General features: G+C 42.9%; 2 protein-coding genes across 2 annotated transcripts; one reads left to right on the top strand and one right to left on the bottom strand.

Annotated features, from left to right (window-relative positions):
- Positions 1-1,930: 1,930 nt before the first annotated feature.
- Positions 1,931-2,461, bottom strand: LOC112566027 (achaete-scute homolog 2-like). Its single transcript, XM_025241953.1, has one exon. It carries the CDS (start codon positions 2,459-2,461, stop codon positions 1,931-1,933), a length of 531 nt encoding a protein of 176 aa, XP_025097738.1.
- A 2,915-nt stretch (positions 2,462-5,376) lies between these two features.
- LOC112567234 lies at positions 5,377-9,864 on the top strand. Its single transcript, XM_025243851.1, has 3 exons — positions 5,377-5,569; positions 6,084-6,211; positions 8,500-9,864. Exons 2-3 carry the CDS (start codon positions 6,136-6,138, stop codon positions 9,036-9,038), a joined length of 615 nt encoding a protein of 204 aa, XP_025099636.1. The 5' UTR covers positions 5,377-5,569; positions 6,084-6,135; the 3' UTR covers positions 9,039-9,864.
- Positions 9,865-14,108: the final 4,244 nt, after the last annotated feature.

Below are 14,108 nucleotides of genomic sequence, written 5' to 3'. Positions count from 1 at the left end.
AGAGCAGCTTTGCATCAGTAGGTCTGGCAGCAATATAACAGCCTGTTCTTCCTCTTTACCGCTCGAGTATGCTTCCAAAATCTCGAATGACTGCACTTGTGCCAGCAAAAATTTAAAGGTATAATAATATTACTTTTTGGAAACGAGGCTGTTCTCCAGCGATTCTTTTTCATATTCTCTGTTTATTCGTTTAGCTGCATGTTGCATTCTTGTTTCTCTTCAGCTTTATTTTTTGATTTATTACTTGTAATTGCTTTATTTTCTGTTTGTTGCCGATTTTACTTTAATGGTTGCCATTGGTCATCGTCGAATAGATGTTATATCTGATTCTTGTTTCTCTTTTGTTTCCTTTTCTCTGAAGCTTAGCTTAACTTTAAATCGTCATCAACCTGTGAACGGTGTCTGTTATATGAGACTATGAGTGTATGGTTGTTAGTGACTTTTGTGTTGTTTCTGTTCATTATTTCTGTACAGAACTTTGAGAAAATCGTTGGAAAAACGTTCTATGAATGTTACTTATTAATTAATTATTATATATTCTGCAATAAACACACGTAGCGTACAGTGAACGAGCTAATATTTTCAGGGTCAGCATTTTTTCGGGATCTCGAGGTCTACTATGGCCTTACTGCCCAAGAGTTCCTTTGTATTCACTTTTTTTATCTGCAAAGCACATGCACACAATTTTCAAATCATTATTCTTAATGTTTTTCTTTGTTTAATTTTAGAATGACATCAGATGGAAGTGGATCTAGTTTTGACCAACCATTTGTCAGAGAATCCTCACTGTTTATGATGAGACCTTAGCTTGTATGAGTCACGAATTCCAAGATAAAAAAGAGAAAAACAGAAGACAAAGAAGAAAATGTTTTGAATAAATTCCTGTTAGATTGGTATGTCGACTGTCCATTGCCAGAATTTCAGGAATGTCATTTTGTTTTCTTATAACAGTTCATGCCTAGGGCACAAAATTGATTTTCTTCTCAGGGTTAATGCCTATCATTTGGCTCCCTTTCGGAAATGTATCTCTGTCCTCTCTTTCTCTATCCACATACACACACGAGCACGCGAATACTTACGCTATCTTTCTGTACGACACTTGGTTTTGTTTTTCAAAGAAGGCCGACGATTACCCTGTACTACTCCTGCGTTCTTTCAAGTGTGCCAGATTAATGATGTCATACAGCAAGAGTTATCTGCCATCCAGCTCTCCTCCTCTCCCTCTTCTCCTCTTATCTGACATGTTGAGAAGATTGATATAATGCCATAACGTGCTGAGCTGCATGTGATGGCGATGCCTACCTCTCCGATACAGCTGCAGGTCGGAGAAGCGTTCGCCAGGACTCCTCTAACTTCCACCGGCCCCCTGCTTTCGTCTGCGCAAGGCATCCATCCATGTTTGCAACGTCTGCGCTGGTGCTTGCCGGTTGCTACGACAACGTCGTCGTTAATGGACACTTTCGGAGGGAAACCAGGTCGCCTGACTTGTCTGCTTCCGGTTGGCGATGGAAGGCGGTCTCGCCAAAGGTCACTATCGGCCTCGCGACCGCCCCTCGTCCCGAAGGCATTTTGGATAGTAACAGGAGCCAGAGGCCAGCTGCGACGGACGTCCGTATTCCTCCACTTCCCGAGTAAGTCATCGGCTCGATTGTCTTTTTTTGTCCAGACTGCATTGTCGACTCCTGCTCTCTTCGCAGCAGTGCTCGATGGCACTTCCGGAAGTCAGTCCCCTGCCCCGGCCTCTTTCTCTCTATCACCGGAAGCCGTCCAACGCAGGGAACCAGAATTCGTCTTCTTGCTCGGAGCGCATATGCAGTCCCCTGCGGTGTTGCTGTCTGTGGGGTGGCTCTCGCCCGAGGACTCTTTTCGGGCAAAGATGCGTGCTTTCGCCACAAGGACTATGCGAAACCTCCGCTGTCGTCATCCCCAGCTAGGTGGAACAAGGGACACTGTCTTCATCCCCACTCGCAGCTCTTTCGCTGTCGAGGTCTTCCCACACGCAGGCTTTTTGATCAGTCCCTTTGTGTGGTTCGATTTCTGTGTCCAGCAAGGACAGACGAGTTCTGTTGCCTTCAGACTCGATAATGTCAGAGGACGATGGTGTTACCTTGCCCTTGGCGACGGGGTCAGTGGCCGTTTGGTGGGCCCACGTTCCTCCGTCAACAGCGTTTAGAAAGGACGTCAGACTGAGGATGTACAGGCGGGCCTGCCGCAGGATGCTGATCTTGGAGGCCTGGGCGTCCTGCTGCAGCCTCGGCACGCGGTGCCGCAGCGACTCGAAAGCCGCGTTGATGATCCTCACGCGGCGCCTCTCGCGGCTGTTGCGACGTCTGACGAACTCTTGCGAGCGGAGGCGATGCGGAACGTGTTTCCGCTTCCGTCGAGTGCGTGGCGCCAGTTGTTGGCCCTGATCCAACTCGAGAAAAGTTTGAAGACAACCAGCAGGATGGAGGAGCACCATACTGCAGGGAGAGCAACAGTTTTTGCCGTGTGCTGAGCGAGTCCAGCTCAAACCTTACCACTGTTGTACTCATTGAAATCCATTTTTCCTCTCAAATATACTGAAATAATCTCTTGCGATGACTCTTCCCTAAGTTGGGGATGTTTTGATCCTCAAGCTTCTTGATATGTTCATAAAGGACGCTTATTGTAGATCTCACCTTCCACATTATTTTTATCACGACGTATTGTTGATGAGTGGACGTTTACATACTTGGATCATTTTGTCCTCCATCATTTAAATTGAGACAAATGTCTCTCTTCACTTTAGTGCTTTATAAACAAACATGTTCTGGTTCTAACCGTCTGGTCCCATGACACGATCTTGATAGGCTAGCACCTTAATCCAGTGACATGATGGCAAAATCCAGTTCGCAAAAATTGAAAAAAATCTACAAATGACTATCTATGCAGGTTAACTTATAAATAAATAAATAAATAATAAATAAATAAATAAATAAAAAAACTCTTCAATATGGAAACAAAGTGCTTCTTGTTCTCCAGCTGTACTGCTCCGAACGCTTCAGTTCTCAACTCCTGGACATGGCTACCTCGGTCATATTTATTGGGTTCTTTCTGCTGTGGTTTCTGTTCGTTGATTAATCGTTATAAAGAAACAGCGATAAACATTGACAGAAACCTATTTCCTGCTCAATTTGCGTCTGCTTGTGAAAACGGCTGCGATCGCTGGCATCGCGACAAAAGTAGCCATCCCTTCTGGGATCTCCCTCGGGAGTCGCACCAGATTTCCCTTCCTGGAGAGATCCGTTGCAAGATGAGGACATACATCTCTCGAAAGCTGAAAGCAGCGAGACCAGAGCAAGTTACATCAATCCGGAGTTTTTGTTTGCGACATGAAAGGGAGGATGGGAGTGGAGTGAGAAAGCATGGGAGGATAGGGTCGCACCGAGACCCCCTTGCCAGTCGTTGTGTCAAGCAAACGACCGAGAACAGGGGGGAGGGTAAGGGGGCTGGATGGCGGCTGGCAGACATTACCGTGAGGACGACACTTCGCCACACCTCCAGGTGTCATCGTCTTCACCATGGAAACGTGGATCACTTCACTAGCTGGCTCGGAGGTGTGAAGCCTGGACAGGTGAAAAAGTGCCGTCTGCTGAGATAGCAGATACTGCGCTTACCTCAAGCCTAGGTTTTTGTTTGTTAGTTTATTTGTGACTTCTATCTCGCCTTGCTAACAGCTAGCAAGAAGGGCATCGAACCTGTACGCTTCGGTGTCTACATGCTACTTCTCTAACCGCTTGGGCATCCACTTTCTAAGATTCTCCGACAGCATGAACCTCTCTATCCGAGTGCTTAGGCGGGTGTGTCACACTCGAACCTGCTGTAGCAAAAGCACGATTGCTTACTTTCGCAATTTACTGTAAATTAGTCTAGATTTCTTACATAATTCCCGTGTGATTTGTGACCATTCTCTTCGCGTTTTTCAGAGATCCCACCAACTTTCTCCTCCTCTTCACACGAAACTCTTTCTCCACCCGATGTATCTGCAAATTAACCACACCCTCTGCAGTTTTATGGGTTCTTGTTTTACATGTTTTATATTTATTTAATCGGATTTTTGTTTGTTTATCTTGTACTCACCTGGGCCTTATTCCTTGGTTTATTTTCCTATATACCTCGAAGACAAGCAAAATTTGGCAACCGGGCTCTGTATGCTGGACTAATTCCACATACATCGCACCAATTCACATCATCACACAAACCCAGTTACGTGTACCTTGCCAGCGCATGCCAGTCCATGCCAATACTGAGTTCCACATGAGCGAAATCGCCTTGCCGTGCAAATGCACGATGACACTGCTTGAATTCAACATGAACAAATTCGCCTTGCCAAACCCCTTAGATCCTAATCGCAGAAACACAAGAATGTATCGTCATCCTTTTCCATCGTCTTCGATATCCTATTTTATATCTCTATCACGAATTTTCTTGGTGCTTAAAAAAAAAAAAAAACCCACTTCGTGTATAACACCCTATTCTCACAAGTTTAGTCTCAGTATCGAACACTGAAGATCAAAATACTAATTGAAAGTTAGTTAAGTTCAAATACTGCTGTGAGCAGCGCTCAGTGCACTGCACTACAGTCAAGTGTAATGGCATTCATTACTCTGCCAGTCGTGATGTAACACTCACAGGGCGTCACATGCTTGTTACGTCAGCATGATAAATGGCTGGTAAACGATAAGACAACGCCTGTGGAGTTGCTAGCGCTGACTGGAGTTTCTCCATCCACCCCGTCACCCGAAGTCGTCCCCCATCCTCCGTTTGCAGGAGTGAGAAGGCGTGCATACAAACCCGTGGAAAACACTCGTCTCGCTTCGAAAGGTAGATGTCCCAGGCGTCAGGCACTTCTCACACCTCCGCGGTCTCAGAGTCAGACGCAGAAAGAACGACAAACCCCCGAGACGATGTCTGTCCACTGGAGGATGTCGAGGACACGTCTGTGGATCCTGATCCCAGGCATACATCCGTCGTTGCCAAGAAGGATACGACGGGGATGTGGACGGGTGCCGAGAAGACGTAGAAGGACTCCAAAGAGAGGCAAATACTCCAGATTATGTTCTTTTCATTTGTACTAACTTTGCTTACATAAAATGGAATTGCAGTGGACATCTGAGTTTGTCTTGTGTGAAAATTTCGATTAGAGGAAAATGTGTAACTGTAAATTGTTCAGCTCACAAGATTCATACTTCCATAAAACACTCCCATCCTATATTCACAGTCGATCTGTACTATCTGCCATAGTTCAATCTCAAAGTCTAGCAGCGCTAAAGTACCAGTCATAACTCGCAAACCATTTCTTAAGAAAGTCAAGGAAACAGTAGACACAGGTCTGTTCTTGCTGCTGACACAGGCGATCGTAGACACAGAACCCAGTGTGGCTGAGCCGGCCAACCTTCACCAAATGGTCGAGCCCGCACCCGGAATAGCAAGGAAAGAAGGCGATGAGGGCGTGGATGGGGTGGAGGTGGCCATGGGGCTGGTGAGCTCAGAATCTCCGGATAGTGACCGAGCGTGGATGGGACACCGTCCCAGGAGGCGTCAGGGGGTGAGTCTCCAGTGAATCGTTTTTGTTTCGTAATCTGAAATAGCGAACGGGTTCAAAGTTCGTATCCTCTGGCTGAAATTAAGCGATGCAGTGTCGTGGAAGTTACCTTAAGTGCTGACAGCTAAATCATTAATTCCCTAATTATTGAAATAACTTTTAAAATTGCACATAATGTGAATTACTCTGCGGTAACGGATAATATGCATGTGAGTATTCAAGCGTGAGTGCATCAGTGTTTGTGTGTGTGTGTGTGGTGCAGTGGAACTGGACTCAAGTCTTTTGTGCGTCCTTTCTGCAGGAGTGAACCAAGTGAACCGTCTACGTGATCAGATTTGCAACATTGCCGATATTTTAATTTAATTATTTTTTTATGATTGTGATCTTGTTCATTTATCAAAAGATACCGAAGATCAGTGCTAAAACCATGAATCGTTTAAGGCTTGATGTACACACATAACTGACATTCCGTAATGAAAGAAGGAAATAAAGTAAATAAAGACAACTTGGTCTGCAGTCGCCGTCTCCTGCTCCCAGGGGATCACGTCGACATCGAGGACACCGCAGAGATGAAAGCAGAGAAACTAAACGAAGCGGAAATGTTTCCAGTCTTCTTTTCACCGCCAACAGCCCCTACCCTAAAAGGTACAGAGATGAGAGAGAGTGTGTGTGTGCATAAAATCTCTTAGAAAAAATATATTATAAGCTGCTGCACAACCTAGGTTGCATTTCAGTTTCCACTGTAAGAATACCTGTACACACAGTATCCTGGGTTTCGAGACCCGTGAATAGTCAACGAGGTTCAGATGAAGACTGCGAGGTAGAAAATTATGAAGACATCTTTCGGTTGTCTGCTTTGTCTTGTAGACTCATTCTCAGCTTGTTGAAAGCGTTGAGTTTTCTTTCATAATTTAATGAAATACTAGTTCAAATTTCTAACTGAAAGTCTATAGTTAATCTTTCTGAAGCCAAGAAACTGGAAGACAATATATTTTAGTGGCTGGAACTTATGGCATTACTTACAACTATTTTTGAATAGTTTTGCAAACTTTTTTATGCTAGAAAGTACAGCTCTCGCTTTTTCATTTTCGCATTAATACTGTCAGACACCAAATGTAGCTGATATTCATTGCCGCATTTATCAGGCATTAGAGGTAATAAAAGCAACAGTAACGTCTGTAAAGGACATCCCATTGTATTATAATATTGTGACAAATTAATTATACATGCATATGCAAGAGGATAAATGAACAATGGAAGTGTGAACATTTTTTTTAATTCCAGTTCCACAAAAAATAAAAGTGATATGCACATTAACTCATGTTTGCACGATATGCGAAACCCTTTATATTTTAGGGATAATAACTTTTGTTGCATGATAATTGACTTGTAAATGCCCTAAATTAAAAAAAATTGTTTTACCACATCATGTCTGTACATGTGCACATTTGCACCTGAATAGTTTTATGATTGTCATTTGTGGTGAAATATAAACGACGGTGGTCAAGAACTTTTTGTTTTTCTCTTTAGTGTGAAGCACAGGACAAAAGTTAAACTCTCTGTCTTCACAACAAAATAATGATTCAAGACTGGAACAAATAACTTTTTGTTTGAAAACTTTTGTCGGTAAGCCCTGGCAACAGGTGGTTAGGCAAGGTGTAACAGAAGTTGATACAGGTTAGATAACAGCTCCATAAATTAAAAAAAAGTTCGTCAAATATTCATTATTCATTTTTATCTCTGATCAGAGGAGGAAGTAATTTACTCCACAGAGAAAGGCGTCTATAACACAAGGAATGATAATTTTAACGAGGTTTGCAGTGACGTTTGTAAGCATAATTGATCACGTGACACTTTTAATTACCGGCGCTATTTTAATTAATGCACCTTGAGTTCATTAGCCGCTTCATGCGTGAACGTAGTTTTACAGGTGGCATTTCATTCGAGGTCAGTGGGTCAGTTTGGTCAAGATAGTGGTATGTTGTTGCATGGAGGGGAAAAAAGGAAAAAAAGAGAGGAAATGAAAAAAGGAGAGTGAAAAAGGAGAGAAGAGAAGAAAGGTAGTAATAATAAAAAGTTGTCGGCATGAGAATGGTCGGTTGGTTGTGTAGATGGGCTCTGCTTGTTATGACATGTTTTGACACTTTCATTTTGGAAAAATGGTGAGACAAATTTTTTGAACTTTGCAAATGATTATGATTGTATGAACGATTTATAATGGGTTAGAGCAGACACACCCTTGCTGTAATCGTGTTCCCGAAGCAATAAAAGTGTCACTCGCACAAACACACACACACACATCATTCCGTGTGCTGAGCTTCTCTTCACATATATCTGTTCCCACACACAATATCTGGGAGCAGCTGCATGATATTTTTTTTTTATCTTTCACATACATAAAATGTCCTCAAAGGGACATTTTATCGTTTGATATAAATTTAAAATACATTTATAATTATCATATAAAATACAAATAGTGATGTAACCTAGCTTAGTTTCAACCATTCGACATCTTCCTTCGCTTGTACCCGGCAGGCCATATTTTCATGATGGGCTTCTGATACTGCAGCTGGAGACTAGACCACAGCTGAGGGCACATCACTATTTTGTGCAATGATGTGTAATTTGGCGCGTCTGAGTAATCAGCTACATTTATACTAAGTCCATGGCTTCTTGTGTACAACATCATGAATTTGGTATTCTGGGCATTTCTGCCTCAAACGTGAATGAGGGATTACCTACGTAAGAGAGTTCTAGGTCTCTGTATTTGTCTGATTTTGTTTTTGTGTTTTTTGTTCTCCCACAAAAAATGGCATTATTATACATTTACTCTATAATTTCACGCTTCTTTTGGTGGCTGACGAAGCTTCCAACTTTGAATGTTGCTCACGAATGACACTGCAGTAATTGTCATCTCTCTTCTGGTCCCACAGGTCGCATCTTTCGCCACTGCGATCCCGGAGCCACGATCCCTCCAAGCCAGAGAACCTCAAGCATTTCAGCAGTCAGTCCCCAACGAGGTGGCCCTAGTCAACAACACGGCACATCGCCCAGATTTTCTCCCTCTCCATCGCTCCCACCCATCAAGAAAAAGCGCGCCCCTGCCAAGCGGCACAACGTATCAACCGTCGACACTCCGACATCCAGTCAAAGAAACAACGGAGCCGAACACCTGACAAACCTCACGGTTTCTTGCGGGGCGAATCGCTTCCGGACGGGACTGGTGGTAGACCACCTTTTCTTCAGCCCTCTGCCGCGTCGGAAACTGCAGGGCAGCCCCGAAAGGATGCTGAGAAGCAGCAAGGTCAGCCCTAGAAGGGCCGAGAATATCAGAGCTTGCTTCGCGAGGCCCCAACCGACCAACCCCAACGTCGTCTTCACTCGCTCCTTGAGCCCGCCCTTCAACTACTCCGTGACCAGGGAACAGAACAGACGCTTTCTTAGCATGTACACCAATGCCAGGATCTACTAGGCTCGACCCTCTTAGTTCGATATTTATCGATTAATTGCTTGCGTGCTTGATTGATTGATTGATTGATTGATTGATTGATTGATTGACTGCTGATTGATTGATTCTATTTTGTCGAAGCAATTGTCTTCCGATAGCCTTATCAAGTAAGTTCCTTACGTGATCCGTGAAAAATGTCTTCTTACATTTAAATTTTTTTTTATGAATCCTTCACCTGCTGGACACCGGGAGAAGTGAGCTCGTGGTTATGTTCCACCAAGAACATACACTGATGAATAAACGAGGTTGTACGTCCTTCCCCAGTGTTTGTCTTTTTCCCATTTCTGGGTGTTTTTTTTTTTCAACCATGATATAAAACGATGGATTGGAAGTGTGTGATGGGATAACGAATGAGGAACTACTTTTTTAAGTTTACGTCAGCAGCTGGAGAAGATTGTCATGATGGCGGTGGTGGCAGGGGCATCAATGCCGACATGTGTTTCGTCTGGACTAGGGACTACAGAGAGAGAGAGAATACGTGTTTGTATTCGTACGAAAGTCAGGAGTTTCATGTCCTATCTCTGTAACATTTCTTCATATACAGGTTTGGGGGCTTTTTCTCCGTTTATTTGCCCAATTTGTCCTGCCTAGAATAGCTCTGAGACCACACGTCGTGTTCTGTTTGGTTGTGCTCATATTTCGTGTACTTTTGATGAAGCATCTCTCCCTGGTTGGCTGCATGACTCATATAATCGAAAGTGTAATCGAAAATTTTAATAAAAAAGCATCTGTGGTGCTGACAGATTGTGTTTAGGCACCACAGATGTTTGACAGAAATACTCTGCGTGGGCGCTCGCGCGTGTGCGTGCGTGTGTGTGTGTGTGTGTGAGAGAGAGAGAGTTTAAATTACACCCGTGATCATAAGGAAGTTCAGCGAATGAACAAAATTAAATAAAATCCGTCTTCTGCTAGATGACTATAGTGAAAGGCTTGCACGGGAAAATGTCTGCACACAGTACAAGTTTTCAGAATTTACAAATTAAGGTAAGCCGATCTTGGCATGTTAGTATTCACAGTTGTTGTTTAGGTAACAGGTGTTACAGATAAATAATAAAATAAAAAAACCAAACATATTTTCTTTGTGCCAAAACCGATCACCAAATGCCCCCACCCATGGCTGAAGGACAACGATACCATTATCTTTGTGAAACAGTGAAGTTGCTTTTTTTTCTCGGTGTTTCGTTCTTTACCACAGGAAAACTCCTTAATCTTAGCTTTAGTTTGTTTATGCTTTTCTCGGCAGCCAGGACTTGATTTCCGCGGTTTTTTGGACTACATAAATACACATGAACATTTTATCACCTGACCTGTCAATCCTTTAGCGCAAAAGGGTTTATTTTCTTGACCTGGCAGCCAGCTTTCCGAAAAGAAATATGCACAGCCATGAAATGCATGGATGCGATCACCGAGAGCCCATATGTTGGCATAGAAGTATAGAATCATTAGAATTATTATGCTAGGTAGCATACTTGGTTGACATTTTAAGCACAGATCTTTACGATGTGGCATGATAAAATATGATCAGTACTCTGTAACACACAACACCAAATATTAATATGACATACTTCAGCATCTGAGCTGTCAGGCAAGCGACATCATATCAATCATCCCTGGCTGTTCACCGATTGACACAACGATTTCTCCTCCTGGCCTACATAAACCTGGGTGCAAGAGCTTCTCATTAGTCTCAATCCTTACAAAAATAAAAATGACAAACTTTCCCTCTTCAGTTCCTAAAAACATCGATCAGCACTGCCAAACACCCCTCTTCCCCATAAAATTGAAGAAAATATGCTAACCCAACCCTTTTGTGCAAGGAAAAGGAAATCGATGTCTGTCAAAATCAAAAGTTAAAGATAATTTTAACTTTAAGAAGTAGATGATTTTAAGTTATCAAAATGATTGGCCTTTGAATCAAGTGACTATAATGCCGCCTCGACTGTTATCATTGTGTGCTCCTTGGTCATCACTTGCTTGCTGCGCTCATATAATAATAATTATAAATGGTCGTAGATATTTTCTGTGTACAGTTAGTGTATAGTTCAGGACTACAAGTGTCAAACATTATCATCTCATTGATCTCCAAAGGATGAACAAATGAAAAACTTTGGGCTGGTGAAAATTAGTTCGGGTTTATTTGTGCATGTGCAAACATCTCTATGTATTTATCCCGTGCGTAGACAATACGTAAATGTCATGAGCATCAGGAAGAGGTAAGTATGTACTAAAAAATCATTATTTAAATATTATTAACACACTTTCACTGCACAACCACAAAAGAAATTTTTGCTTTAGGAAAAAAATGTTTTGTTGCTACATTTTGTTTAGTCGTCTCGATGTCGACAGACTAGAGGAAGATTACAATGGAGGTGCATGGACACTGCAGTAGGAAGTCACCGGGATGAAACGAGGACGCGCCAGACGAGTAACCTTGGCAACGCGCACTCACTAACCCCGCGGCGCCCTCTAGAGGGAGAGTCAATTTCACGCAACAGCACTCCTTTATTGACAGCTTGGCCCCGCCTCCAGCGCCTTGAATGAAACGACACACACACATACGCACACACGCACACACGCACGCACACAGCTGGCCGCTCCTGCACTTTAAAAGGACGGGTACAGCAGTTGTAAAGTAGAGCAGCTGGGGCGTGCGTTACAACATTATTATTATAACTGCTTTGTCGGTGTGGGTGCACCTACTATATATATAAGTGCTTTTGCTCTTCGTAAATCTGTCCGATAGCCAGCTATACCTGTCTACCAATCCCTTTATCTATGTAGACCACAACGTTTGAATTTTTTATTTTCTTCTTTTATCTCTCTCTCTGCCAAAAAAAAAAAAAAAAAAAAAAAAAAAAAAAAACTCCCCAAAACACACACACATCGTGACGAAGGTTGCGAGATATTGTTTTACATTAGAATTCAGATGTGTTCTGAGTTAGCATGGAAGATGACGACACTATAGCCGTTTGAGGACAAGATGTCTTGAAATAACAGATAAGGACTCGAATAACTGCGCTGGGCATGATGGCTTGATGCGATTACAAAACGCAAGAGACCGGTAAGAAGAAGATGGTCGTGACGAAGATTCAGGTATACGACTTCCTGTTGTCATCAAAATGGATTTAAATATTCTTTTTCTCGGACTTTTTCATGCGGTTTAGCGGAAACAGTGGGAGGAGAGAAAACTCTAGATGAAGCTGACGGTGATCTTAATTTCATATTTATCCGGAAAATGCTGCGCCTATGGATGCGCGCGCGCACACTCATCACACACTTGCCTCACCCACACTCTCCCTACACACTCTCACATGAACCACAGGCGCACACACACACACTCTTCAAAGACATAAAATAAAGCCACACACACACATCCCACTTACCTACCTATCCACACACTACACACACACTACAGAACCATAGGTACGCACACCCTCTTCACAAACATAAAATAAACAAAGCCGCCCAAAACAAAAACAAAGCTAGAGAAGGCAGGTGGTGTAGTCAAGAATATATAATAATAATCCAGTGGCATTGGGTACACTTAAGCGGTACGCATGTCGGCGTGTGCCCGCAGTGGACCGCACTGAGAGGCTTGCAATCACGTGATTCTACCCGCGGAATGTGCTTCCAGCACACAACGCACTAACAGGCGGGTGGGGCGGTCGGGGGAGAAGAGTAAGACAAAGCGACAGTCCACAACATCGGGGGACCGCTGACGTCAGTGCCTCACGCAGTGAACTGATTGAACATAAGCAGGCGTTATAGTGAAAAATCCATTGATCAATTAGTCGATATTCCGATTTCACTGAAAAACCAGCCGGAACTTCAAGCATCTTTAAAAAAAAAACAAAAAAAAAAAAAAACAACAAAAAAATAGGGATTGCCTCCCTGATGGCTTCTGAAGGGAGCTAATGATTGTCTCGTTAAAATTGGGTGATTTTGTTTTCTCAAAGGACATAAGACCAGTTTTGGGTAGTTTCAGCCAGTGGTGTTTTTATTTTTTGTTCCAGGCGTGGGCGGTTACATGACGTCACTAAGAGAGACCTCACGTGTGCGTCGACGAAAGGCACAGACAAAAGCTTGTTGCAGTGTTGACCTCCCTTCTTGCGATATATCTCTTCATCCGCTCAGCGAGGATCAGTTGGCGCTAAACACAGTTTCTATGGTCGCCATTTTCGTGAACTAAGCTGAACTGGAACTAAACAATGTTAACAATGACGTCAATGTTTAAAAATAGTAAAAACAACCCCCACTTCCCCTCCAAAAAAGACCAGATAATAACAAACTAAAAGCCAAAACATGAACACTAAAGTATAATGACAAAAATTATCCGGGTGGCTCGACTGTATAAACAATATTTAGAAATGGCGCGAAAGGGAATGTTGAGAAGTCAATATTTCATGAAGAAAGAACATGCCTGGCTTGTTGTATTAAAGGGATACTAAAGGGAAAATTAAACTGCTTAGAAACTCGTAAATAGTAGGATCAATTTGAATCTCGTCTATTTTCATGTCTGTTCATGTGAAAAAAGTTGAAGGTTTGTAGTAGAATGTTGCGTTTAAGAAGAGAAATTACACGGACTCTTTCGTCTGCTTCGACGAACTCTCGTTCTCGGTCACGTGACCTTATGACGTTTCAGTAGGATTGTTTACATGTGAGACCGAACCATGCCTGCACCCGATTGCCACGAAAAAATGGGAAAAGATTCGACATTGTCATCATTTTCCGAAAGACAGCTCGAGCCTTACAAAAAGAGTGTGTCATACAATAACAAGGCTCGATGCCACACGTTTGGGAGCCCAGAGAGGTCGAGGTGTTATGCAAGCATTTTGTTGACGATCAGTGCTTTACTAGCCGGACCCGAAATGTCCGAACAGTTAGATTTGGCCTTCAAGGCACAGCTTCTGCCAGATGCAATTCCGACCATTTTTCAACACAATGAAATTTCTCGAAAAAGAATGAAGGATCTATCTGACAGACGAGTTTCACTTGCCAAACGACTACAGCATAAACAGGTCAGTGTCAGTGCTA

The sequence above is a fragment of the Pomacea canaliculata genome, linkage group LG6 (assembly GCF_003073045.1).
Source record: "Pomacea canaliculata isolate SZHN2017 linkage group LG6, ASM307304v1, whole genome shotgun sequence".
Classification (NCBI taxonomy): Eukaryota; Metazoa; Mollusca; class Gastropoda; order Architaenioglossa; family Ampullariidae; genus Pomacea; species Pomacea canaliculata.
Note: the sequence above shows the minus strand (reverse complement) of the source record. Positions and strands in the feature narration are given on the sequence as shown.